Source organism: Patella vulgata, chromosome 2, assembly GCF_932274485.2.
Source record: "Patella vulgata chromosome 2, xgPatVulg1.2, whole genome shotgun sequence".
In the NCBI taxonomy this organism is placed as follows: domain Eukaryota; kingdom Metazoa; phylum Mollusca; class Gastropoda; family Patellidae; genus Patella; species Patella vulgata.
The window spans coordinates 3162868-3189409 of record NC_065880.2 but is presented as its reverse complement, the minus strand read 5'-3'; the positions used below and the strand labels follow the sequence as shown (position 1 = coordinate 3189409).

At 37.4% G+C, this 26542-nt stretch overlaps 1 protein-coding gene across 2 annotated transcripts; it reads right to left on the bottom strand.

Moving 5' to 3' along the window:
• Nucleotides 1-679: 679 nt before the first annotated feature.
• Nucleotides 680-25388, bottom strand: LOC126811643 (histone-lysine N-methyltransferase set1). Of its 2 annotated transcripts, XM_050537440.2 has the most exons (7): nt 24805-25388; nt 18892-19023; nt 16393-16448; nt 15640-16159; nt 14975-15079; nt 12995-13017; nt 680-10292 (listed from the first exon to the last, which is right to left on the bottom strand). In XM_050537440.2, exons 1-6 carry the CDS (start codon nt 25159-25161, stop codon nt 13009-13011), a joined length of 1179 nt encoding a protein of 392 aa, XP_050393397.1. In that variant the 5' UTR covers nt 25162-25388; the 3' UTR covers nt 680-10292; nt 12995-13008. The 2 variants fall into 2 exon arrangements, with proteins under 2 accessions (XP_050393397.1, XP_050393396.1); XM_050537439.2 differs by lacking the exon at nt 12995-13017.
• Between the last annotated feature and the right edge of the window lie 1154 nt (nt 25389-26542).

Here is a 26542-nt window from a genome sequence, read left to right as displayed (position 1 = left end):
GGTTGGACAGGCGACCCCACTCCTTGTCACGTACAACTTACATGTAATAAACAAACTAAAATTTACCCAAGATATTTCGCTACCCAAGAACTGACTTCAGGCAAAAATTAAGTTAGAGTTTCTTAGCGATTCAACTCTTTAACAACTGTCTCCAAACCAAATTTCAGACCACAATTTTCATTTTTAATAGGTTTTTAGGTTCCATTATTAACTCGCATGTGAGAACTAGAGTGTTCCTTTTCATCCTGTTTTAATGAAACACCGACTGGGAAAATGAAGACGGGCCATGCAGTGTTCTGAGGGAAACTTTGCCCGGACAGCAGGGCTTTGGGCTTCTCTTATATCGAATTTCAACTGTCAAGGGTTCTCAAACGTGCGCGTCACTGTGTACACTGGACCTTGGTTTTTTTATGTTTAAAAATGGTTCATTTTTTTTCAGTAATATGCTTGCACGTAGGGGTCTTTAGCAGTGGAAGAAAACCGGAACACCCGAAGAAAACCCACAACGTTTGACAGGTGATCCTACTCCTAGTCAAGTACAACCGGCCAATCCGAAACACAGATTTAGATTTACGTCTCACAGAACGTATCTTTAGACATAAATACAATAATAATTTAAAATGGTTATTGTTTGTTTGTGAAAGCTAGCATGGTAATAATAAAATTAATAATTACTCTGTAAACACAAAACGTCTTTATGTATATAATAATTAGCACAAGATAGTTACATACAAATAAAATCAGGGGATGTAATGCCACCATATTGTGATCAGGAATAAATAAACATTATAAAGTGAAAGACAACTGTTATAAATTAACTCTTGACTTTTGATTGGCAGACAGTTGAAATCTTCGTACAAATTTGATCTTTTAGCCAATGAAAAACCTGCTGTTAAAAATAAACTTTTGGCTAATTTTTTTGATTGGCCGAGAACTAAAATCGTAGTGCCAATGAAAGAACCTGTTGTTAAAAATAACTTTTCCCGATTTTGGATTGGCTTAGAGTTAATCTTTTTCAGCTCATAGCCAATGGAAAGCCTGCTGTTAAAAAATAAAGTTTCCAGTTATAAAAGACTATTTGATTTTAATCATTTAAATGCAATCATGGAGCCGTTTGAACAAATTTCTCGTATTTCACCTTTTACAACGTTTTTTTTACAGATTTCAAAAAGATTATGATTTCATAGACCGAGAATTACCTGGTTCTATTTAACATTTTTCTAGTTCGAAGAAAAATGAATTTCAGGATTCGAGATTCTATATTTCTGGTACATTTTGAGATCTTGGTTTGGTTATTGGCTAACATGGGCAAGGCAGAAATGAAATGAGGTTCAACGTCCTACTGTTTTGTTCCAACGCAGAGTGGTATGAGGGAAATTTAGCCCAGACAGCAGCGCTACGGCCTACTCTTATATCAAATTCCAACTGGGTTCCAACTGGGTTCCAACTGCATGCCAATGTGTACACAGGACCCCAGCTTTTCATCCCATCTGAATGACTAGAAATTGTCCCCTTGCCAGACCCTCCGCCTACATCAATGAAAGGGGGAAACACACTGGAAAATCCAGATAAACTTTCTTGATCAACGCAGGGCTCGAACACAAGACCTTCATGTTAGCGAGTCGGCATCCTACTCACAGAGCCACTGTGACCCCAGACAGAAATACAGAATCCAGAAACTTCAAACTCATTTCCCTCTGAACTAGAAAAATATTGTTTAGAACTAGTTAATGTTCGATCATATGATTTGTTTATTAATTCTAAACATGAACAATATTAATTGCCCTTTACAATATTAATGAATTAAATTGTCTAATTGATCTGACTAGAGCTCATGCAAGATTTAAATGTAATTGAGATGAAAACTAAAGTCATTTATAAATATTAGATAACCTACTAAAAACACAAGATTCGAGTTCAGATATGAAATGGGGATTAATGTCCTACTTTTCTGCACCGACTGGGCTATTGAAGACAGGACTCTACTTCTAAAGCCTTCACAATAAAACTGATGTAGGAAACACACAACATTATTCTGTCATAGCTTTGTCAGACACAATCCATTTCGTGCCTACCTCTGACTCAGTGATTCTCAACCAGATTTTCCTAATTGTGCCGCAAAATTTTGAATGGCACACTAAGAAAATGTGAAAAACCACTTGATCCCAATTGAGTTTTCACTGATGTTTTCTGGTAAGTTCATAGCTGTGTTTTTCTTTATTTAGTTCGAGTCATTCTATGTGTCCATGACTAGTCTCTGTCTACGGTTGTATGTCGTCTATGACTTTCCATGTTTTTATTTTGCAAAATTCAAATATTTTTCATGTGTGCAGCTATTTTTTCATGTGTTCCATGGTGTGCCGTCAGCAAAAAAGGTTTGAGAACCACTGCTCTGGCTAATACCAATTCATATTGTGGAGGAGTTCGGATGTTTGGCAAGAAATAAAATAAACTATCAACTATAAATTCAGTCCTACACATTTGATCAACATGCCAGGAATAATAAACAGTTCTGTGACACATTCTTTCTTTGATAATAGTCCACAAGTTACATAGATGGCGCAATACTTGCCTTGTCGCGTGCATGGACAACCCTTGCTACGCCACTGTTTGGATCACATTTCATACTACAACTGATTCATATATTTAATAATCCCTTTATCGCTAATTGACCCTATCAAGTCCTTAAAATACCAAATCCAATGGCCGAATTCGGTAAAATCAAGAGCTTAAAATACAAAATCCAATGGCCGAATTTGGCAAAATCAAGACCTCAAAATACCAAATCCAATGGCCGAATTCAGTAAAATCAAGTGCTTAAAATACCAAACCCAATGGCCGAATTCAGTAAAATCAAGACCTCAAAATACCAAACCCAATGGCCGAATTCAGTAAAATCAAGTGCTTAAAATACCAAACCCAATGGCCGAATTCAGTAAAATCAAGACCTCAAAATACCAAATCCAATGGCCGAATTCAGTAAAATCAAGTGCTTAAAATACCAAACCCAATGGCCGAATTCAGTAAAATCAAGACCTCAAAATACAAAATCCAATGGCCGAATTCAGTAAAATCAAGTGCTTAAAATACCAAACCCAATGGCCGAATTCAGTAAAATCAAGACCTCAAAATACAAAACCCAATGGCCGAATTCAGTAAAATCAAGACCTCAAAATACAAAATCCAATGGCCGAATTTGATAAAATTAAGTCCTCAAAATACCAAATCCAGTGGGTGAATTGGGTAAAATCAAGCATTAACAAGAGAATAAACATATAATATAGTATTGTTTACACCTTCATGAGATTAATACCTCTATCTTCTTATTTAAAACATGTAAATCATTCACAATTCATAAATATTACAATAAACTATAAAGTGAACGGACATTTTTCTATTATGCTTTATATGATCAATTCTAAAAGTTACCTCCCTTTGAACAACAATAAAAAAATCTCTTCAAGCAATATTGAAATATGTATTATGTAAGATTTAGATAAAGAGTCCGCCATTCTCGATATAATAGTTCAAAAATAGATATTGACAAATGAATAAATTGAAAATTTCATAATTTATCTTATTCATCGAAGTTCTCGCAATATAGTCTTGATCGTCCAGTATCATTGTTATGATAATAAACAAAGTCTTGATTATCCATTTAGAAATTAAATCAATAAATGGCGATTGTGTTTCATTTCACTGAAAATCGCGACCATTCGATGATCTAGAGAGAATATTATAGACTTGTTATGTTAATAAATGTCTAATAACTTATATAACATTTACGGCCAAAGGAAAGACCATGCAATAGGCAGATTTAGCTCGTAGCTCGTACATAATACATCTTGTAGTAGACTTGATTATTTTCCCACCCCTTAATATATATCTTATCAGTCTAATCTCCTTACAAATAATTTATTGGCCTACATTGAAAAATAAAACAATCTTAAAAGATATCTTCCCTTGAGTTATCTGTCACAGGCCTACCGTCAAAATCATTTCATATTGAATGTAGAACATTTCTTATCATACTGTTGCTGAGTATCATGTTACTGGTAACGATAGTAAAATGGGTTCTATCGTCCAACTTTTTTTCACCAATCGGGTTCACAACGCCAGGAATAGATCATGTTTTGTACTATGAGCGAAATATTGAGCCGTAAGCGGCATTACCGCCTACTTTTTTTATTTATTGAATTCCTGTTGTCAAGGATTCCTCATGTGTGTGCCAACGAGTAATGAGACGCACTTCATGTTTTCATCCAACCCAGGAGAAACCCAGGATGCGAGAGGGATAGAGGAATGGTGTTTAACGTCCACTCAACACAAACTAGGTCATTTGGGGACTAACATATGGTTCAACTGTATTTCAGTAACTCGCTTGCCAGTAGGGGTTCATTACCAGAGAACCTGGAGAAAACCCATGAGGTAGGAAGACAACCCTAGTTCTAGTCACATACATGCAGGGAATCGAAACCATGCCACTTGACTCAATGACAGACCTTATGATCCAATGCACATGTGTTACCCAATCGACCACCCAACCCCAAGATTGAGCTTGCGACCTTCTGGTTAGCGGGGCTGTGGTGTGCCAGTACCATACTCAACAGGTCAACATCACTATTACAAAGGAAAATATCTTTAAATGGAATGATAAGGAAAACATGCTTTAAAATATGACACAAACTAAACAATTAATAAACAATATACATTTAAATATAATAAAAATTTGTATCACATTTCAAATATAAACCAGTTAATAAACATACGCCTATCTGTATCAATAGCCATCAGAATAGGCCTATCTGTATCAATAGTCAGAATACAACAGAGTTCTGAAATACACAATTCTGCCAAAAAAATGAAATTGCCAAGGAAAGTCTCCCGCTTTTCCTTAGATAGAAGACAGTAAAGATTTCCAGGAAGACGGGACCACGGTTTTCCATCCCTTCGAAACAATAAGATGCTGTTCCTTGCTAGGTCCGGCATCACTGACAAGGGTTAACCAAGCTGGAAAATTTAGGGAACTTTCGCAGCCAAAATCGGGATCAAATCCTGGACCTCCGGGTCATCTAGCCAGCATTTCAATCGCTGAGTCACCATCGCTTCCCGATTTCTATTAGTTTGACAAATTTTCCCATTAAAAATAGAAACTGGTCTAAGGAAAAAAGGATTCCCCAAAATATAAATTTTTTGCAGACTGTTTTTTTTTTCACTTCTCTGTTCTATTCTCAACCAATAACTACAACAACCTAACAATCCTTGCTCCTGCTTTATCACTACAAGGGGAATAACTCACAACCTATTTTAACTAAGGGGGAATAACTCACAACCTATTTTAACGAAGGGGGAATAACTCATAATCTACTATGTTAACCTTTAAGAAAATCAATTGGATAAAACATAATTTTATTTGATTGACAGTTCAATGCATTTGATTAATATTCAGCTTAAGAACAAAGATATTTTAATTAGCGTTAGAATTTGTACAGAATAAGAAATATTGAAAAATATGTTCATAAATTTACAAAGCGGTTAAAGAAGTTCTTGCTATAATAGTTAAAAAAAAAGATAATGAAAAGGGAATAAGTTGAAAATTTCAGTCAAATTACTTCATTCTGAGTGGAGTTATCGTCGATTACGGTGTATCTCGATTTTCATTGCGACCGTGGTTACAATAATAAATAAAGTCTCGATTATCCATTATTTACTAAAATCATTAACTGACAATCATATTTAAATCTGTTGAAAATCAAAACCATCCGACATTCTAGAGCATTGATTACAGCCTTGGCATGACAATAAATGTCTGATTAATGATTTATATAACATTTGAGGTCAAACGAAAGATCTGCGATATGCAGATTTAGCTCTTGAATAAAATGCATCCTTAAGTATTTAGTTACAAAAATATGTGTAAGAGACAAAATGGGGTCAAGATTTGGGTTAATTATAATTTATAAACATTATGTTAGTTTTTATGGGGGGAGGCATGGCGGGAGTTTAGAATATTGCATCAAACAATTGGATCTTTGAGTAAAAAATAAGTACTTGTAACCATGGTGATTTGTATATAAATGGCCATTCATGTGAATAGAACAATCGTGAATAAAAAGGGAATCATAAAACTTGAAACAATCTCAATCTGATTGAAATACAGATCTATATTTCGTTTCGTTTCAATGGCCTACGCTACATGAAGATCTAACCAGTTGTACTGGAAGGTCGCGTCAGAGGTCATATGAACGGCGATTGACTCTACGACGCCAGGCATTGATTAATCAATCAGCGTTGACGTTTCTAGTGGTTTACTCACAGTTCCGTTCAGCTCACGCCAAGAAGTCGCCGCAACAGACTGTTTCATTGGCTAATCCCTCACGCCATCCAGAACACAGGTTATAGAACAACTCTTCTAGATTCTAGTGTAGTACAGACAAATAAAATGGAATTTTGAACTATAAAAAACAAAATGAAATAGGATCTGTGTTTTAATTAGATTGAAACAATCTTCGAGACAATTTTCAAATATAATAGAATACGAAAACGATTCAACCAACACTTGTAAAGGAAATTACAATCCAGCAGATAAGTAGAAAGCACCTGATTGGAAATAAAAAGGGGGTTTTTGAGTTCAAAATTCGACCAATCAGGTAAAACTAGATTAATTAAATCTATAAAACTATAAGGAAAGCAGATATCTAGTAATTACATGTCTACAAAGCCAGAAGTTGTGACAAGTGGCGGATAACGATAATAAAAACATACATTATCAAAATAAACCAAGAAATTAATTTACAGTTTTACAGCATTATTGACAACAAGGATATTGTGAGCATTCTCTGGGGCCATAGACAAACTTTTTGTACTTTTTGAGGAAGGTGGAAATTCTCCCTTTATATAAATGTACATTAGTCTTAGCTCGTGGGAGTCACAAAAAATATGTAATGGCTCCAGAGATTGGCTTGACGTCTCATACAACAAAGGACTAGGCTAAAATATATCAACAAATTTATGTACAGTTATATATTCAAGCTTTATATATATATATCTACAGTATTTGTACTAGGCCAAAAAACAAAAAAAAACACCTGTTTCTCAGAAACCATACTGATTTTGTTGGTTTTTAATAAATGTGTGTTTAAATTAAGTTGAATTAGCACGTCTTTCAAACAAACAAAAATACCAACATGTTTAATCGCTTTAAAAAAATATTCATATTTTATATTAAAGATATGTTAGGTTAGATTTAGAAAAAGAACTGACAGTTCTTGAGATAATAGGTTAAAACTAGATAATGAAAAGAAAATATCTTGAAAAATCAGTCAAATTACTTCATTCTGAGCAACATTATGCAAGAGCTAAATCTGCCTATTGCAGGTCTTTCTTTAGGCCTGAAATTTTATCAAAATTATTAATTAGACATTAATTAACCTATCCAGACAATAATCAACTCTAGAAGGCATTGCTAGCCTGCGATCTTTAGTGGATTATGAGCCTATTTACTGCATAACTTTCCTTCACGATTTAACGATTAAATGGATAATCGGGACTATGCTGTTTAACGTACTGACTTTAGTAATGATGATCGAAGCTAGGTGGAAAAATTTCAAACGCTTTGTTCTCGGTTCATAGTGGATAAATGTGAATGAAATTTTCAGTAAATTGCCTTTACATTATCTAGTTTTTAACTATTATAGTGAGAAATGTCAGCTCTTTATCTAATCTCCCATAATGTATCTTTAAGACTGTTTGGAGAATAGTAGAGTCTCGATAGTCATTGTTACCGTAGTTACGATATTAAACACAGTTTTGATTATCCATGTTTTAATTAAATCAATAAAAGCCAATTGTCTTTAAAAACAATTTAGCTCTTGCATAATGTATCTTTAAACATTTAATAACACATCTTTCCAAGGGAGAATTTATTATCTGGCTGGACACCACCAGAATTTTATTAACAAGTATCTGCGACCTTATCCAGAAAAACTTAAAATATTTTAAAAATGCTGGCTTTTCATTCAACTACTTTAGACCCATTTTTCGGCCCATTTGCGGGTTTCCCTCCCCATGCTCACACACAAAGGGTGGGGGGTACCTGTCTGACTTCCACATCCATTCATGTCAACCCCTTATTCTCTTCCACAATGAAATATGGGTGAGAGGGAGAAATGGGGTTTACTGTCCACTCGACACAAACTAGGTCATTTCGGGGACTAACATATGTTTTAATTTTATTTCAATAATTCCGTGCGCGAAGGGGTCTTTAGCAGTGGGAGGAAACCGGATGACCCGGAGAACACCCACGAGGTTGGACAGGCGACCCTACTCCTCGTCACGTACAACTGGTTTCGAAACCACACCAGTTGACTCATGACGGGCCGTGTGATACAGCGCGCACATGCTAACCATTCGGCCATCCAACACCCCCCTCTGCTGTAATAAACAAGATAATCTCCCCTCGAGATGGTGTGGCAAATACAATAACGTGCAATTAAGTTGACAGTATCTGAGAAATAGATTATTTGTTATTTTTGGCCTCACTTATAAATATTTATATTTTTCATTCTATACACAACACAACCTTATATCCATCATATTTATCGTTTAAAACATTTCAGGGTGGCGCCACCAGGTCTTAATGTCATTTACAGGCTTTTTTTTTCTCTCTCAAAAATATTTAAATCTTGCCGTAATATAGTAAGCAGACGTGATTCTACGTCTGGTAATGAGATTCATCCTTTGAGTGACTGCTGATACCTTCACAACAAACCAAGTCTCATTGATCAAGTCTATTGTAGATGGTTTCAACCAGTCCCTCAATCATCTCCATTACAATAACAATGCTCAGTATAAGTTGCCTTGACATAATTAAAGATAATTGATTTTACTAGAGTCATTTTAAGTTTTGTGTTCCACCAATCACAAGGATAATCAACGCTATTACAACCTATGAACAAGACTTTTACATAAAACAATACGTATACAATGTATATAATTACAACCAATCAGATCAAGGCTTATATTTAAACGTGAGATCATTATATTAGTTCTCGATAATGTATCTTTCCATGAAACCATACATCTTACTTGTCACTGTATTCCAACAAGGGTTTCTTTCTGTCCCTCCGAAAACTAGTCAACACTTAACTTGCTAGGCCAGCAAGCTCTACGACTATTCAGATGGAACCAAACTTGAGATTCTGCTCAATAGACGGCATAAAATCAAAACTGAGAATTCCCAGCTATAGCTACAGATTGCTGTCGTATTCGAACCTTGGAAGTGAACAGGAGTCAGACCTAGATAGACATCGTGTATTATTCGAACCTTGGTAGTTAACTGGAATCAGACCTAGATAGACGTCATGTCGTATTCGAACGTTGGTGGTGAACTGGAGTCAGACCTAGATAGACATCGTGTATTATTCGAACCTTGGTAGTTAACTGGAGTCAGACCTAGATAGATGTCTTGTCGTATTCGAACCTTGGCGGTCAACTGAAGTCAGACCTAGATAGACGTCCTGTCGTATTCCCACCTTGGTGGTGAAGTAAAGTCAGACCTAGATAGACATCATGTAGTTTGTAATTTGAGTTCCCAGTTGTAGTACAGATTGTAGTCTTATTGGAACCTTGGTTGTGATCTCATGTCTGAGATTCTAGGTATTTTGTAATTTGAGTTCCCAGAGTTTATTATGTGATCACTGGTCTGGGAGATTGTGTATTGAGTTCCCAAAGTTTATCATGTGATCACTGGCCTGGGAGATTGTGTATTGAGAGTTTATCATGTGATCACTGGTCTGGGAGATTATGTATTGAAAGTTTCTCATGTGATCACTGCTCTGGGAGATTGTGTATTTGAGAGTTTAATAAGAGTTTCTCATGTGATCACTGCTCTGGGAGATTGTGTATTGAGAGTTTATCATGTGATCACTGGCCTGGGAGATTGTGTATTGAGAGTTCATCATGTGATCAGTGTATTGAGAGTTTAAAACTAGCAGGGTTAATCATGTGTTGACTGGTTGTCATGGTATTATAGCTGAGATCACAGTATGAAGAGTTTAGACAGTTGTTTTCAGTGTAGACATGGCTTTAACATGGTTGTCATGGTATTAGAGCTGAGATCGCGGTATGGAGAGATTAGACAGCTGTATTCAGTGTAGACATGGCTTTAACATAGTTGGCAAGGTATTATAGCTGAGAGTTTAGACAGCTGTATTCAGTGTAGACATGGCTTTAATAAGAGCACTGTTTTGTTCTTGGAGTTTAATATTATCTTCATCGAGTTCATCAAGTTCCTGTAAAAATAAACAAAATAGATAAAATAAATCCTACTATTCCGCATCAATCAATGACAATGAACACAGAAAATAAATGAAATGATTTTTAATTTCAATCTCTAACCCAGATATAACTTTACCTTTCGTTTATCACTAGTAAAACTCGCCGGCCATTAATCAGTGTGAAACTGGTTCCTAAGCTCCGCCCCGCCCCCCAGTGGCTACTGATTGGCAGGATTTGTTAGAATGAAATGCTACAGATTTCTTGACAATTGGACATCAGTTTGATGCATGAGTTACATATTAATGATCCTTGGACCAGCCCCCGCCCCCTCTCCCAGTGGCTACTGATCAGCAGGATTTGTTAGAATGAAATGCTGCCGTTTTCTCGATAATTAGACTTTGATTCGTTGCATGAGTTACATATTAATGATCCTTCAAACATTTTCCACATCTTGATATCAAAAGATCATTCAAAAACAGCTGATTTGATGATTTACCGGGAACTGGGTATGAACAGGAGACCTGGCTAGCGAGCCTGCATCTTACTCACGGAGCCACTGCGGTTCTCTGACTTTACATGAGAGAGAGAGAAAGAGATACAAATGAAGTTAAGTCAATTCGGGACTAACACATGGTTCAATTTTATTTCAATAATTTGCTTGCTGGTACGTGTCTTTAGCAGTAGGAGGAAACCGGAGGACCTGGAGAAAACCCACGAGGTTGGACAGGTGACCCTACTCTTTGTCATGTACAACCGGGGAATCAAAACCATGCCAGTTGCCTCAATGACAGACCTTATGATACAATGCGCTCATGCTAACCATTTGGCCATAGATTCCCCCACCCCTCACTTTATAAGAACATATGCACACTGAAACACACTTTATAAGAACATGCGTAGAAAGAAATTACTGAGGTAAAAGATTAAATCAAAAAAACAAAAACTACAATCATATCAAAAACATTTTAACAACATTCATTGGGGTGTATATTATTCCATAATGTACCTTTCATTTCCTCAATATCCCTTCTGTTCTTCCTCACACCCGTGCCCCTGTCACCCACACTTTTCTTTCCCACCTCACAACTAAGGTCACAAAATATGTTTCCTCACATTGTTTTTTTTAATGTTGTGTACCGTTTCATAGATGAAATATTTTATTAAGCGATGACAATATCGTTCCGAACAGATGACACTCCCCCCAACACACACACACATCCAATCCAAGGGAGGAAAATAAGTGAGGATGAAGAATTTTTTTTTCAAGACCTAAAGAGATTTTTTTTTTTTTTTTAATATTGTGTACCTTTTCTTCCTCACTATATATTTTTTTTCCTCAATATTTATTGGTACAAATGGAATAACATATACCACTGACTATATACTGAACAATCAACACATAGAAAATATCTATCTATTATTAACAATTTAAATATTTCACTACACCAATTCTTTTAAAAACTTAGAAATCAAATGGAGTTTAACGTCTTACTTTTCTGCTTCTACTGGGCTAATGAAGACAGGCTTACACCATATAGTGTGCCATGAGGGTAATTTTGCCCAGATAGCAGCGCCACGATCTCGAATTCCAACCGTCAATGTGTACATGGATCTCGGTTTTTCGTCCCATCCTGGATTGGCCATCCAAACCAGGCACCCACAAGGGGAAATGGTGTTGAAAAATTCTGAGGAACTTTCTCAGCCAACCCTGGTAGCTGACCCGAGACCTGGTTAGCGAGACAGCGTCTTACTTGCTGAGCCACCACCTAGTTAAAGAACAGCTATTTGTACGATTCTGGCGGTTTGCGGCACAAGAGGGGGAGCAACAGTGGCTCAGTAAGAAATTGGCTCGCTAACTGGGAGGTCCTGTGTTCGATTCCTGCGTTGACTGAGAAAGGTCATCAAAATTTTTCGGCGTGGTTCCCCTTTGTCAGATGTGCAGGAGAGATGGCCTGGCAAGGGACAACAAGGACAGCTGTCTAGTCATTAGGATGGGAAGAAAAACCAAGAGCCTGTGTGTATGTTAAAGATCCCTTGGCAGTTGTAATTCGATAGAAGAATAGGCTGTAGTGCAGCTGTCCGGGCAAGTTTTCCCTAATAGCACACTGTATGGCGTACGCCTGTCTTCATTAACCCAGTCGGAGTAAAACAGTAGGATGTTAAACCCCATTTTATTTCGTATGTGTCACACGGGAGAGGAGTTCATGTTCTTTTTAATGGGTTAAACTCCCAACATGCAAAATATACACTGTAATTAAATAAACTAAAAGGTAATATAAAAATTTATCTAAAAAAAAACTATTCTATGATATAGAATACCAAAAAGGGAGAGTCTTTTCAGGACTAATGGTACAATTTTATTTCAACCAATCGCCAGTACATAGTAGTCTTTAGCAGTGGGAGGACCCGTAGAAAACTCACATGGTTACATAGGCGACCCTAATCCTTGTCATGTACAAGTGTGGGATTGAAACCACTCCACTTGACTCAGAAATAGATCTCCCATTTTAGAGCCTACGAAGCACGCGTTAAACCATTTGGTCACGCAACCCCCATAAAGAATAATGAAGAATACAAGTATCATACAAACTGTGGTTTGGATATCTAATAAATAAACATTCACACCGAAATCATGCAAGGGGGGATAACTCTAAAGAAAGAATAAATAAAACAAGGTAGAATATGAAAGAAATGTTTAATGTGTTTGTAGCCTCACCTTACTCATCCCAATCACCGAAGCTATGTAAATGAAAACACATATTCTCTTCAGATTGAATTCTATTAATAATACAAGGGAGATAACTCTATTAATTATCGTAATGGCACTTGGAACAAAAATCTGACCTACTGAAGGAATACATTTGAATTTCTATTCATCATGCCTTATCTAGAATTATTGCCCCCATTAAACCCCACCCTGTGTATAGGTACACCACACCCTATGATAGCACCCTATACATCTCGAAACCCCACCCTATGATAGCACCCTATACACCTAGAAACCCCACCCTATACACCTAGAAACCCACCCTATGATAGGCCCTCTACACCTAGAAACCCCACCCTATGATAGCACAAACCCACCCTATTTCAGGGCCCTATACACCTAGAAACCCCACCCTATGATAATACCCTGTACACCTAGAAACCCACCCTATGATAGCACCCTATACACCGGAAAATTATGAATCGCATTGTCATAGCAATCATTTAATCTTGATTTGAGTTGAAAGTAGCGTTTTAGACGCCAGTCTATCAAGTAAGCTACACAGCTCTATTACAGATCGCTGTAGAATGTCAACACTTGCGTCTAAACGAATAACCCCCGGTAATTGGTGGAGGGGTTTAACGACATCGCAAATACAAAATAATACATTCAATGTCAATTAGTGCTGGCACGACATATCGTTGAATCGATGTATCGCGATTCACCTTCCCATGAATCTAGCATCGTGATTCTTTTTTTTATGTTTTTTAGTCGTTTCACTACGTAACCTGTCACTTTAATTATCCATGTCACACATTATCAATAGATACACAAACACCCTTAAATTGTCTTGGTCCTTATTTTGATCTACATCAATATCGTGATATAAAACCCTTTTATTTCTTGGTAAATATTGACCTGGTTATGAATCGTGATATGAATCATATCGTAGCACCTGATTTGCCATACGTATCGTATCGTGACTGCTTTCATTAACTTGAAAACTTGACCAGTATGTGTTATATGATACGAAACGTGGTTATTAAATAATAGAGAAGTAGTTATATCCATATATACCTGGTGTTGTGTTTTGTTATGAATAGTTAACCGTGCTTCTAGATGTCATTAAAAGATCTGCTTTGGCAATACCCAGCACTAACGGAAATAACGGCAATACCCAGCACTAACGGAAATAACGGCAATACCCAGCACTAACGGAAATAACGGCAATACCCAGCACTAACGAAAATAACGGCAATACCCAGCACTAACGGAAATAACGGAAATACCCAGCACTAACGGAAATAAGGGCAATATCCAGCACTAACGGAAATAAGGGCAATACCCAGCACTAACGGAAATAAGGGCAATACCCAGCACTAACCAAAATAACGGCAATACCCAGCACTAACGGAAATAACGGCAATACCAAGCACTAACGGAAATAACGGCAATACCCAGCACTAACGGAAATAACGGCAATACCCAGCACTAACGGAAATAACGGCAATACCCAGCACTAACGGAAATACCCAGCACTAACGGAAATAAGGGCAATACCCAGCACTAACGGAAATAACGGCAATACCCAGCACTAACGGAAATAACGGCAATACCCAGCACTAACGGAAATAACGGCAATACCCAGCACTAACGGAAATAACCAGCACTAACGGAAATAACGGCAATATCCAGCACTAACGGAAATAACAGCAATACCCAGCACTAATGGAAATAACGGCAATACCCAGCACTAACGGAAATAACGGCAATACCCAGCACTAACGGAAATAACGGCAATACCCAGCACTAACGGAAATAACGGCAATACCCAGCACTAACGGAAATATGTCAACATTATATTACTCTGTCAGTATGAATGAGCCAATGAGATCTATCGTCGAGTTATTTGTTTGGACGCAAGTGATGGAATTTTTGCAACGGTTCCTTACCAATTTACCCTAATTTACAAAACTGAAATCACCATACCTTGTTTAAAAGAAAAACCTCTTTTTCAAGTTCGGCGATTCTGCGATCTTTATCATCGATAATCTCTTTCAATTTTTTATTTTCATCTTTTTCTTTATCCAATAACTGAAGCGAAAACAATTTGTTAAAAATCTGACTAGAAAAATACTGGATTCCCTGAAAAACACCCATGGGATGTGCATAGAACAAAAATGTAAGGGTATGACAAACGGTCAGTCTGTCAGCTTTGTTGTCTGCAGGGATAGATGGGGTTAACGTCCACTCGACACAAACCAGGTCATTTTGGGACTAACATATGGTTCAATTTTATTTCAATAATTCACTTACACATAGATGTTCTTTAGCAGTGGGAGTAAACCGGAGGACCTGGAGAAAGCCCACGAAGTTGGACAGATGACCCTACTTCTCGTCACGTAATGTACAACCAGGGAATCGAAACCACGCTAGTTGACTCAATGACAGACCATTCAGAACATCCAACCCCATAATATCCATGGTCAATGGACAGCTATTAAAAAAAACAAATTACAAGCTGAAAATGGATTCACTCTCAACCCTCTTTAGCTTTGCTAGGTTACCCGCGAGAAGAAAGGGTCAAGGGTCAATTCATCTGACAGTCTCTTCCCCCCCCACCCCCTCCCTCTCTCTAGAATACCAATACTTACTTTTTCCAAATTGGCGGTTGTTTCTGACTGTTTATTGACGAATGGTCGAGGGGACATGTGATAGTTTATACGTTGGTGAACTGGTGTCGTGGAATCACGATCTCGTAGTCGTGACAAATAACTACCATACGAAATATCTCCACGATTTTCTCGTAACTGGGAGTATGTCGTAAAAGGTCGTGGTCCTTCAATATCCTTTTTAGGCGACTCGGTTTCCCTTTGTTGACGGTATTCTGAGTCTCGGTATCGTGAGAGAATTTCTGCCGTTGTGGAAGACGTCGTCTTTGAATCTGGTTCCGGAACATTTGAGGATGGAGGCGCCACTGATGATGTACGATTATCTGTTGTGTAACGAGTATATTTGAGCACGCCCGACGTACTGCTACTACTGACAGGCATCTGATTAACGGGCATATCACTTGGTTCTGATTGACCAATCAAGGTTAGGTTTGTTTCTGATTGGCTGACTGTACTATCGTAGTCTTGGTTGTCTTCTAAATCAGCTTCTAAATCTGACGGACTGCAATATAAAAAAATACAAACATGAATATCAAACTAAGTAGTACTGACAAAGTGAAAATAATAATTTATATAACATTTAAGTCCTAAAGAAAGACCTGCAATAGGCAGATTTACCTCTTGAATAATGTATGTTTAAATAACAGAAAAGCCACAAATTTTCTTTCTAGTTGTTTTCTTCAATGGAAGTACACTATGAAAGAATGAGATATTAACCAAGAGTTGTTTTTTTACCTTTTATTTCTTCTGTTCGTGTAACTAGAATGTATGTGACTCGTGTGATGGTGTGACTGAAAAATATACAATAATAAATTATACAACACTTTATATACACCCCCCACCCCCACCAATAAACACAAAATGAAATGAAATGAAATGGGGTTTAACGTCCTACTGTTCTGCTCCTAAACTGAGCTAATGAAGCTAGTGTGCTTGTCAGGCCCTCCGTCCTGCATCACTGACAAGGGGGAACCACGCCGGAAAATCTGGATGAACTTTCTCGGCCAATGCAGGGATCGAACAACCGACCTCCAGGCTAGCGAGCCAGCGTCTTACCCACTTAGCCACGTGATCCCCACTTAGCCACGTGATCCCAACCATTAAACACAAACACATCGTATGATGTACAATAATAAAATAGACAACACTTTATATTTTGAAAAGAATATGACTTTTATGCAAAGCCACCAAGATAACTGAAACTTTGGGGAATGATCGTACACAAACTGAAGTTTAAGTCCAACAAATTTCATCAAATCTGCTGGACTTTGTAGGAATTCTATACTAATATTGGTGCCTGTCGTTTGTCTGTCTGTCTGTCTGTTCGGGGTTGGCGGCTACACTAGGTCTGCCCCAAGTCTGAAATTTGGGGTATAGGGGTAACTCGGACCGGGGAGTAACATAGGCCAGGTGGCGTTAGTCTACCACTTCCGGTTTCAGGGTTATGACCCCCGAGCGAAGCCGGGCATTTTTCTAGTAATCAATATTTTATGAGTTCTGTGTTTTTTTGGGTCACCCTGTATAAAGTTTATACATCCTTCCTCTCCCTCCTTCAACAACATAGTGTCAGATTTGAATGTATTATGGGGGGTTGGATGGCTGAATGGTTAGCGTGTGCGCGCTGTATCATAAAGTCTGTCATTGAGTCGACTGGCGTGGTTTTGAATCCCCGGTTGTACATGACAAGGAGTAGGGTCGCCTGTTTAACCTCGTGGGTTTTCTCCGGGTCCTCCGGTTTCCTCCCACTGCTAAAGACACCTACGTGCAAGCGAATTATTGAAATAAAATTAAACCATATGTTAGTCCCGAAATGACCTAGTTTGTGTCGAGTGGACGATAAACCCCATTTCTCTCCTCTCTCTTTGAATGTATTATACCCTCCTCCCTCACTTTACACAGAACCAAATTGTTTAAGATTTGAACGCATTAATACATGTTCCCTTTCCCCAACCACATTGTCTTAGATCTTGAGAATCTATATGTCTGCATTGTTAATTGATTTGCCTGACAAGGACAGCTGTCTAGTCCTTCGGATGAGACAAAAAAACGAGGTCCCGTGTATATATTGGAATGCACGTAAAAGATCCCCTAGCAGTTGGATTTCGATATAATAGTAGGCGATAGTGCTGTTGCCCGGGCAAAATTTCCCTCATAGCACACTGTATGGCGTATGCCCGTCTTCATTAGCCCAGTATAGAAGCAGAACAGTAGGACATTAAACCCCATTTCATTTCATTACATTTATTATGTGATTGTGCAATACACCCACCCCTGTCCTACTTGGTAAGAATAAATCCCAACTAACGTTTTATTTTGTTACGGATATATAAAGTTGTTTTAACAGTAGAACATGTTAATCTCATGTTGACATGATCGTATGTAATGTAACAGTGTAGGAGGAGGGCGATAATCCTAACATTTTAACACTTGATCATACCAGTAACAAGACTTCATCATACCAGTACCAAGTCTTGATTATACCAGTGGCAAGACTTGATTATACCAGTGTCTAGACTTGATCATACCAGTGAAAAGACTTGATTATACCAGTGTCTAGACTTGATCATACCAGTGAAAAGACTTGATTATTCCCGTGACAAGATTTGATCATACCAGTAGCAAGACTTGATCATACCAGTGACAAACATTGCAATATGTTATATGACTATAAACCACTACCCTGTCGTATTTCACATTAACGTGATTTACCTGTTCTAGGGTTAAAGGTGATATACTGTTTGAATGGCATTTAGGGATTGAACACATTAAAATAAACACAACAATTTTATGGAAAACAATCACTGTATTTTAAAGGGTGAGAGAGATAAATGGGGTTTATCGTCCACTCGACACAGATTAGGTCATTTCGAGACTAACATATGGTTAATTTTATTTCAATAACTAGCTTGCGCGTAGGAGTCTTTAGCAGTGGGAGGAAACTGGAGGACCCGGAGAAAACCCACAAGGTTAGGTCAAACCGGCGACCCTACTCCTTGTCACGTACAACCGGGGATTCAAAACCATGCTAGTTGACTCAATGACGGACCTTATGATACAGCGTGCACATGCTAACCATTCAACCATCCAACCCCCCATGGCGAAGAGCAGTGTTTGTACTTGGTCACATGACTTTCTGAATTGAAAAAAACATTTGATGTCTTTCCGGAGTAGGTCTATTTGTGTCTGACAATGTTCGTAACAGGTGCCGTGTGTCCAGGCTTGTGTGTAACTTACATGTTTATGTGGTTCTGGGTGACGTACTCCTCCATCTACCGATGTACCTTCATTAAACGTCGTATTTTTCTTCGTTTCCGATGACGCTTTATTGTCTGTGTCATCGTCATCATCTAAAGAATCTCCGGTACTCTGCAAATAAAAATACAAAAAGGTTGATTTTCAAACCATGTTATGTATACAGTACTACAATTGATTTCTCTTATCGAAATGAAATGAAATGAGATGGGGTTTAACGTCCTACTGTTCTGCTACAATACTGGGCTAATGAAGATGGGCATACGCCATACAGTGTGCTAGGAGGGAATTTTTGCCCGGGCAGCAGCACTACGGCCTACTCTTATATCGAATTCCAACTGCCAAGGGATCTTTTACGTGCACGCCAATGTGTACACCGGGACCTCGGTTTTTCGTCCCATCCGAACGACTAGACAGCCGTCCTTGTCAGGCCCTCCGTCCTGCATCACTGACAAGGGGAAACCACGCCGGAAAATTCTCTTATCAAACTCCAAGAAAACAAGAATAATCATTTTCTTTTTTTTAAAGTAAAAATAAAAACGTCCTTTCCATCATTTTGGAAAAAAGGACGATCACCAAATAATTTTTATTTGTGTTTGTAAGAAATACTTACAATTATACTCATCGTTCAATTCTGAGCATTTTGGCGGTGGTAAAGTGAAGCAAATGGCAAACCGTTTTCTCCTCGAGAAACGTTGCTATTCGACTCATGGTGATAATATAATTTGAAATAAAAATATCTGAGTAGGCACGCTTGTATATTTTACATGCAGTATGAAGCCACAGTAAACGGAATTCAACTATCAAAATATTTAATTCTTTTCTGAAAGAAGCGTTGGCCATTTTAATAATGGTTAATCCAGGATAAATACGATTAGAACTTTTAGATTTTTTCCCCCGTCTGTTCTCAAAAAGAATCGCCAGTACCCACAAGATGTTAATGCTAAAATCAAATTGCCACTTTTATATTTCTATTGCAAATTGCGACTTTGGCAATCAACACCGCGTACTATATTTGTTTTCTTTTATCGAACTCTGAGAAAAATGAATAATCCCTTTTTTTTTATTTAAGTAAAAATCAAAACCTTCCATATTTTCGAAAAAAAAGACGATCACCAAATAATTTTTGTAAGTGGCTTAATATTTTAAAAAAATCTCCATAATTTCATAGTTGCACATAACCTGAGACATAAACTGTCAAATTCAGATTTAAATACTTTTCAATAAGGAAATAAATGTTGAATGAAACTATTCAAAATAAATGTCAACAACACTAACATGTCACCTTAATTCTCACGCTTTCAAATTTCTAAAAATAAAACTAAATGCTATTTTATCCCATCTTTTGTTGAACCGAGGGTCTAAAGGAATGTTAAAATATCTTATTTTTGTAAGTTTTAATTGGATGAGATGAGACCCGCCTACTTGATCTAGTCAAGGCAAATTAAAATAAACTATACGCTATGTTTGCAATAGTTTACATTCCGATGTAGGTTCAATTATATATGTACTTGTTTACTTAATGCACTGGTAATTCTATAGAGGGGGGGGGGGGGGGGGGAGGGCAGAGAGAAAGAAATGGGATTTAACATCCACATATTCAATTTTATTTCAATAATTCGCTTGCACGTAGGGGTCTTTAGCAGTGGGGGGAGGGGGGTGATGGAGAAAACCCACGAAGTTGGACAGGTGCCCCTACTCCTTGTCATGTACAACTGGGGAATTGAAACCATGCCAGTTGACCTTATGATACAATGCACATGCGCTAACCATCCAGCCATAGATCCAACCCATCTAATATGGGAGAGGGGGGGGGGGGAGGGGGTGAGAGAAAGAGAAACGATTTAAGGAAAAATGACACTAACTACATATTGGTCATTTCATGGTGGGAGTTACATACAATTTTTTTCAATAACTTGTACTGTTCTATAGTAGTTGAAGAAAGTCGGAAGACCAGGAGAAAATCCACGATGTTGGAAAGACGACTCTACACCTTGGGGTCAAGTCCAGGGCAATTGACTCAGTCACAGACCTTATGAATCTATAAGAGTAGGCCATAGTGCCGCTGCCCGGGCAAAATTTCCATCATAGCACACTGTATGGCATATGCCCGTGTTCATTAACCCAGTAGGAGTAGAACAGAACAGTAGGACGTTAACCCCCATTTTATTGTTTATAACTGATGTATGTATGTATGTATGCATGTATTTGTCTATGAAAGCTATTGTTTTATGTTAGAGCGCCCTGGAGCAGCTGAAATACTAATTATTATTGTATAGTATGTATACAGTATACAACATGTATATTGTTATAACATATGGTGTGTAATTGAATACAATACATATACTATATTGGTACATGTAACTTGGTGTATATTGACTATATTGAACTGTATGTAGTATATTTGACATTGTTATATAAAACAAACATGTATTATATTATACACCATGACATTTTTACACCGATTAGACTTTCAACTTTGACCTTTATTTTCTATTAGTGTCATTTATGTGTCGGGCTGGTATTTTCAGGTTAATCGCAGCTTGGATAATAAAATAAAATGAAATGGGGTTTAACGTTGTACAGTTCTGCTCCAACTGACTGGGATAATGAAGACGGGCATACATGTATGATGTGCTATGAGGGAAATTTTGCCCGGGCAGCAGCACTATGAGGGAAATATTATATTATTACATACAGTTTGATAATAGGATGTACGATCAAATCTAAATTTATGCCTATTATTTCTATTCAGATGACAGAACATATAATTATTCAACTATTTTCAGCTTTGGTTTAATCAGATTCTATAGAGTTTAAAAATCAACAATTATTCAACTTGAAATTTGAATTAAAATTACAACGTTTGGTCTACAGAAAGTTACAAATATATAATTTCATTTTTTTGCAGATGCAAAATGCAAAAGGCAGGATTTGGTATCAGCAGTTTCTACACATTGTATACATTGTGTGAAATTCAATAGATATACAGTTAATATGGCACATGGAGAAACATGTTTGTATACACACCTACACCTACATGAATCCAGCGTCATATGCATAACATTTTCTACATGCTATAATAGGTGTACAGTACACATAAATCAATGACATGTTAGTTTTCGTACCAATGAGAAAGAACTTGAAATTAACTAACAGGTAGCACAAAACGATGAGAAAGATCTCAATATTAACTAAACCTACCCTGTTTACAGGTAGCACAAATAAATTTCTATAATATTAATTTGATAGGTTTATAGTTTGTAATTACAATATAATCATATCAATTTGAAATGTGTAATATAGCTATATGTAATTATAATGTACAATGTATACATGCTGTTATTGGGGTGTAATAAAGTATATAACTTACAGCTATATGTAATTACAATGAAAGCTGTTATTGGAGTGTAATATAGCATATGAATTATAGTACCTATGTAATAACAATGTAAGCTGGGTCAGTACCCAATCGATATTAGTGCCGTGAAGGGCTTGATCAAGTGATTGATAAGATGTATGTAGTAAAAAAGCGAGATCAAGCCTTCTATTGAAGATGAAGAAATGATCATTTTATGCATTCCCCAATTGTCCGAGGTGCGGGGGGGGGGGGGGAGATAAATGGTTAATGTATGCGCGTTGTATCGTAAGGTCTGTCATGGAGTCAATTGCATGGTTTTGATTCATCGGTTGTACGTGGCAAGAAATAGGGTTGCCTTCGTGCAAGTGAATTATTGAAATAAAATCTAACCACATGTTAGTCCCGAAATGACCTAGTTTGTGTTGAGTGGACGTTAAACCCCAGTGACGGACAGAAGAAATTGAAATAATAGTATAGGTCATAGCGTGGCTGTCCGGGCGAAGTTTCCTTCATAGCACACGGCATGGTGAATACACATCTTCATTATCTCGGTGAGTGCAGAACAGTACGATGTTAAACCCCATTTAATTTTATTTCAAGAAATAGCAATCGATGGCTCAGTGGTTCCCAATATTTTGTTGGTTGCAACCACATTCCAGAAAGGAGCATCCGGACCCCTCAAGAACAAAGAGAGAGAGATGGGGTTTAATGTTCACGCGACACAGACTAGGTCATTTCGGGACTAACATATGGTTTAATTTTAATTCAATAATTCGCTTGCGCGTAGGGGTCTTCAGCAGTGGGAGGCAACCCGAGGACCTGGAGAAAACCCACGAGGTTGGACAGGCGATTCTACTCCTTGTCACGTACAACCTGGGAATCGAAACCATGCCAGTTGACTCAATGATAGACCTTATGATACAGCGCACGTGCTAACCATTCGGCCATTCAACAACACCACTCCCCTCGAAGAACAAAGTCATCCACATCTCTATATAGATAGACCTTATGACACAGCGCACGTGCTAACTATTCGGCCATTCAACAACACCACTCCCCTCGAAGAACAAAGTCATCCACATCTCTATATAGATAGACCTTATGACACAGCGCACGTGCTAACTATTCGGCCATTCAACAACACCACTCCCCTCGAAGAACAACGTCATCCACATCTCTATATAGATAGAGTGGGGAATCCCTTAAACCTAGTTTCACTTCCCAGATAAAAATATTGTAAAATGAGAGACTGAGGAAACAAATCGTGGGCGTGATCGTGAGAGAGGAAAGACGATTGGCAATATGGCAAGAGGTGTATAGATCAGAGAAATATATGACCTTTCATGAAAACATAGCATCTTTCAAAAAGTTTCAGAGTAGTCCACCCGACCCCACTTGGATCACGACCCAGAGGTTGCATGGGAACCTGTTTAGATAAACAGTGTTGTGAAGTTTGTTGCCGGGGATCCTCTATTTTCGATATTTTTCACGGATTGGTTCCGGCTTATCCCCGGATGTATCACTGAGATCCAGACTTGCCTGCACTGTATTAGGGAATCTTCCGCCCTCCTTTTATTAGAGTGTGGGGGTTTTATTGTCCTTTCCTTGGATTTTCTATTTAGATAAAGAGTTAAATGGTCTTGCTATATTAATAAATATAGATAACAAAAATTGAATATACTGAAAATTTCATTCAAATTTTTAAATCCAGACAGGGTACTTCTAATCCATTTAAATCTCTGCCATCCGATGGTCTAGAGAGTTGATTATGGGCTTGCCATGTTAATAAATGTCTAAATAATAGTTTACATAATATTTGAAGCCAAAATAAAGACCTGTAATAGGCAGAATTAGCACTTACATAAAGCATCTTTAAAAATAAATCGTCTATAGTTTGTGGTGTTGTATTCCTATACTGTCTGTCATGTCTGTATTTTTCTGTGCATTTAGCAATAATTAAGATATAACGCGTAAAAATTAGTATGTGATGATGATCGAGTAAAAACTGTAAAAAGGATCAAGGAAGATAATCCGGGATTAAGTGGTTGAGACCACTGTTATTTAATCTACATTATCGCCTGCCAAACTATAAAGTCTGGGCAACCCATGTGGAATTTGTACATTTTGTTTTCAACATCTTGTGCTAACACTCTAAACAGACTGAGTCAATAAAATACAAAGTGAATGTGAACGAGATAAAACCATTTATAATATTCGGGGAATGTGTGTTTTGTTGTGATGTCGCCTCGCTTTATACCCCTGGCAGTTTGGAATTCGATATAGCACACTGTATGGCGTTTGTCCGCCTTCATTATATTAGCCCCATCTTCATTAGCCCAGTCGGAGCAGAATAGTTGGACATTAAACCCCATTTCATTTCATTTTGTCTCTCTTTATAACATCATGTAGATGAGTTACTATACATATGTACCTCCCACGCACTTGATTTCTATATCATATACAGGCTCACATTGACGTCCGCAGATCACAGTGCCCGTTCAATACACATTATACAAACAATGCAATTTACTTACCTCTGTCGACGGTAAATGAACTACTCCAGTGCTTCGTCTTTTTTCGCGTAATTTTCTTTTATCTTTCGGTAATTTTCCTTTATGTAAATGATTAGGTCTGGTCCGTTTATCCTTAAGACGACTTGCGGCTCCACGAGTTGGGGAGTCGTGTTCGGGTTGAACGAGACCACTCGAGCAATTGTTTTCTTTTTCGTTATCTCCGTTCTGCTCCCGCGTATCATATTGGTCGCTACCCTCACGTTCCGCAGATCTATGAACCATTCCTCTGCCTCTATGAGTCCTAATACGATTTCGTTTTGCCTGGTTTTCGAAGTCTTCTAAATCCAAGCTTTCTTGGCTCACCGAACTCGACGCCATTTTCCTGGACAACAAATCAACAGTGTCTCTCGTATCGCAGTAATAGTTCAAGGTATCATTATAATCACTGGACGAGAACTTGCTGAAATATCAACTAATATTCGTTTTAACAATTCATTATAATTTGTAGCACATGACAGACAGAATAAAAACAATTTCTCTCAACATTTCAACCGCACAGTGTTATGAAAATACAGTAGTCGTATGAGTCGCCTCGTTCTCGTCTACTACCTGTTCACCGGCGTGACACACTCATTACGTCATCATTTTAGACTAGGTGCGCGTCCACAGAATATTAATAAAATATATCAACGTTACACTTCGTTTCACATGGCTGCTTCTACCTCCCAAAAATTCAAATGAAAAAACAAATATAGCAGTGTGACTAAGCCGTACTCTCGCGAACCCATTAACATAAATTAATATTTGAAGGCTGTGAAACAATGTTGCTATATTAATAGCGCTGATTGGGTGTTATAACACGTTTTAACGGCTTTCTCGATTCAGTTGATTTAAATCGAGGCCAGTATGCGGATTGCACGTGTTTTCATTTGCCAATATTGGATAGTTTAAATACCGACAAGGAAACGATTGATGATTTACTATTTTCTCGTGAAATTCCGCGCCACATTGTTTGAATAAATTATCTAGATCAGCTGATTCGTAGAACACACGAGCTCGACCTGTGAGAGAACGTGACACATTGGTAATGTAAAGGCGATAGAAGGAGGGTGTTATAGTGTTATTCTATAGGTCACGCGCGTTCATGTAACGATATACTATGTAATCAATTGATATTGGATAACGTGTATCTGTTACGGTAGATTTTTTAATTACAATTTGTATAGAATAATTTAGGGTTTCATTGAATTGTTTTGTAATGTGTATGTAGACAAGAATAGTCTTGATTTAGGGTTATTCGTCCAGGATCATATTAAATATTTTATATAAAAAAGATAAATAGACGAATAAAAACTTTGAAAAAAAAAAAGATAACTAAATAAAATTTAAAATAAAAAAAGACAAAATAAAACAAAAACTTTATGAAAAAAGATAATATAAATAAAATGAGTAAATTAAACAGGCATTATGTAAGAGCTAAATCTGCCTATTGCAGGTCTTTCTTTTGGCCTGAAATGTTATATAAACTGTTAATTAGACATTAATTAACTTATCAAGACCATAATCAACTCTTGATGTCATCGTTAGCCTGCGATATTTAGTGAATTTGACTATGTTTTATGATGGATGATTTAACGTTAAAGTGGATAATCGAGACTTTGTTTATTTTCGTACCAACGGTAGGCTATAAAAAGATAAATAAATAAAAACTTGTCAAAAAAAGGAAGATAAATAAAGAGCCCGACACTTGAATAAATGA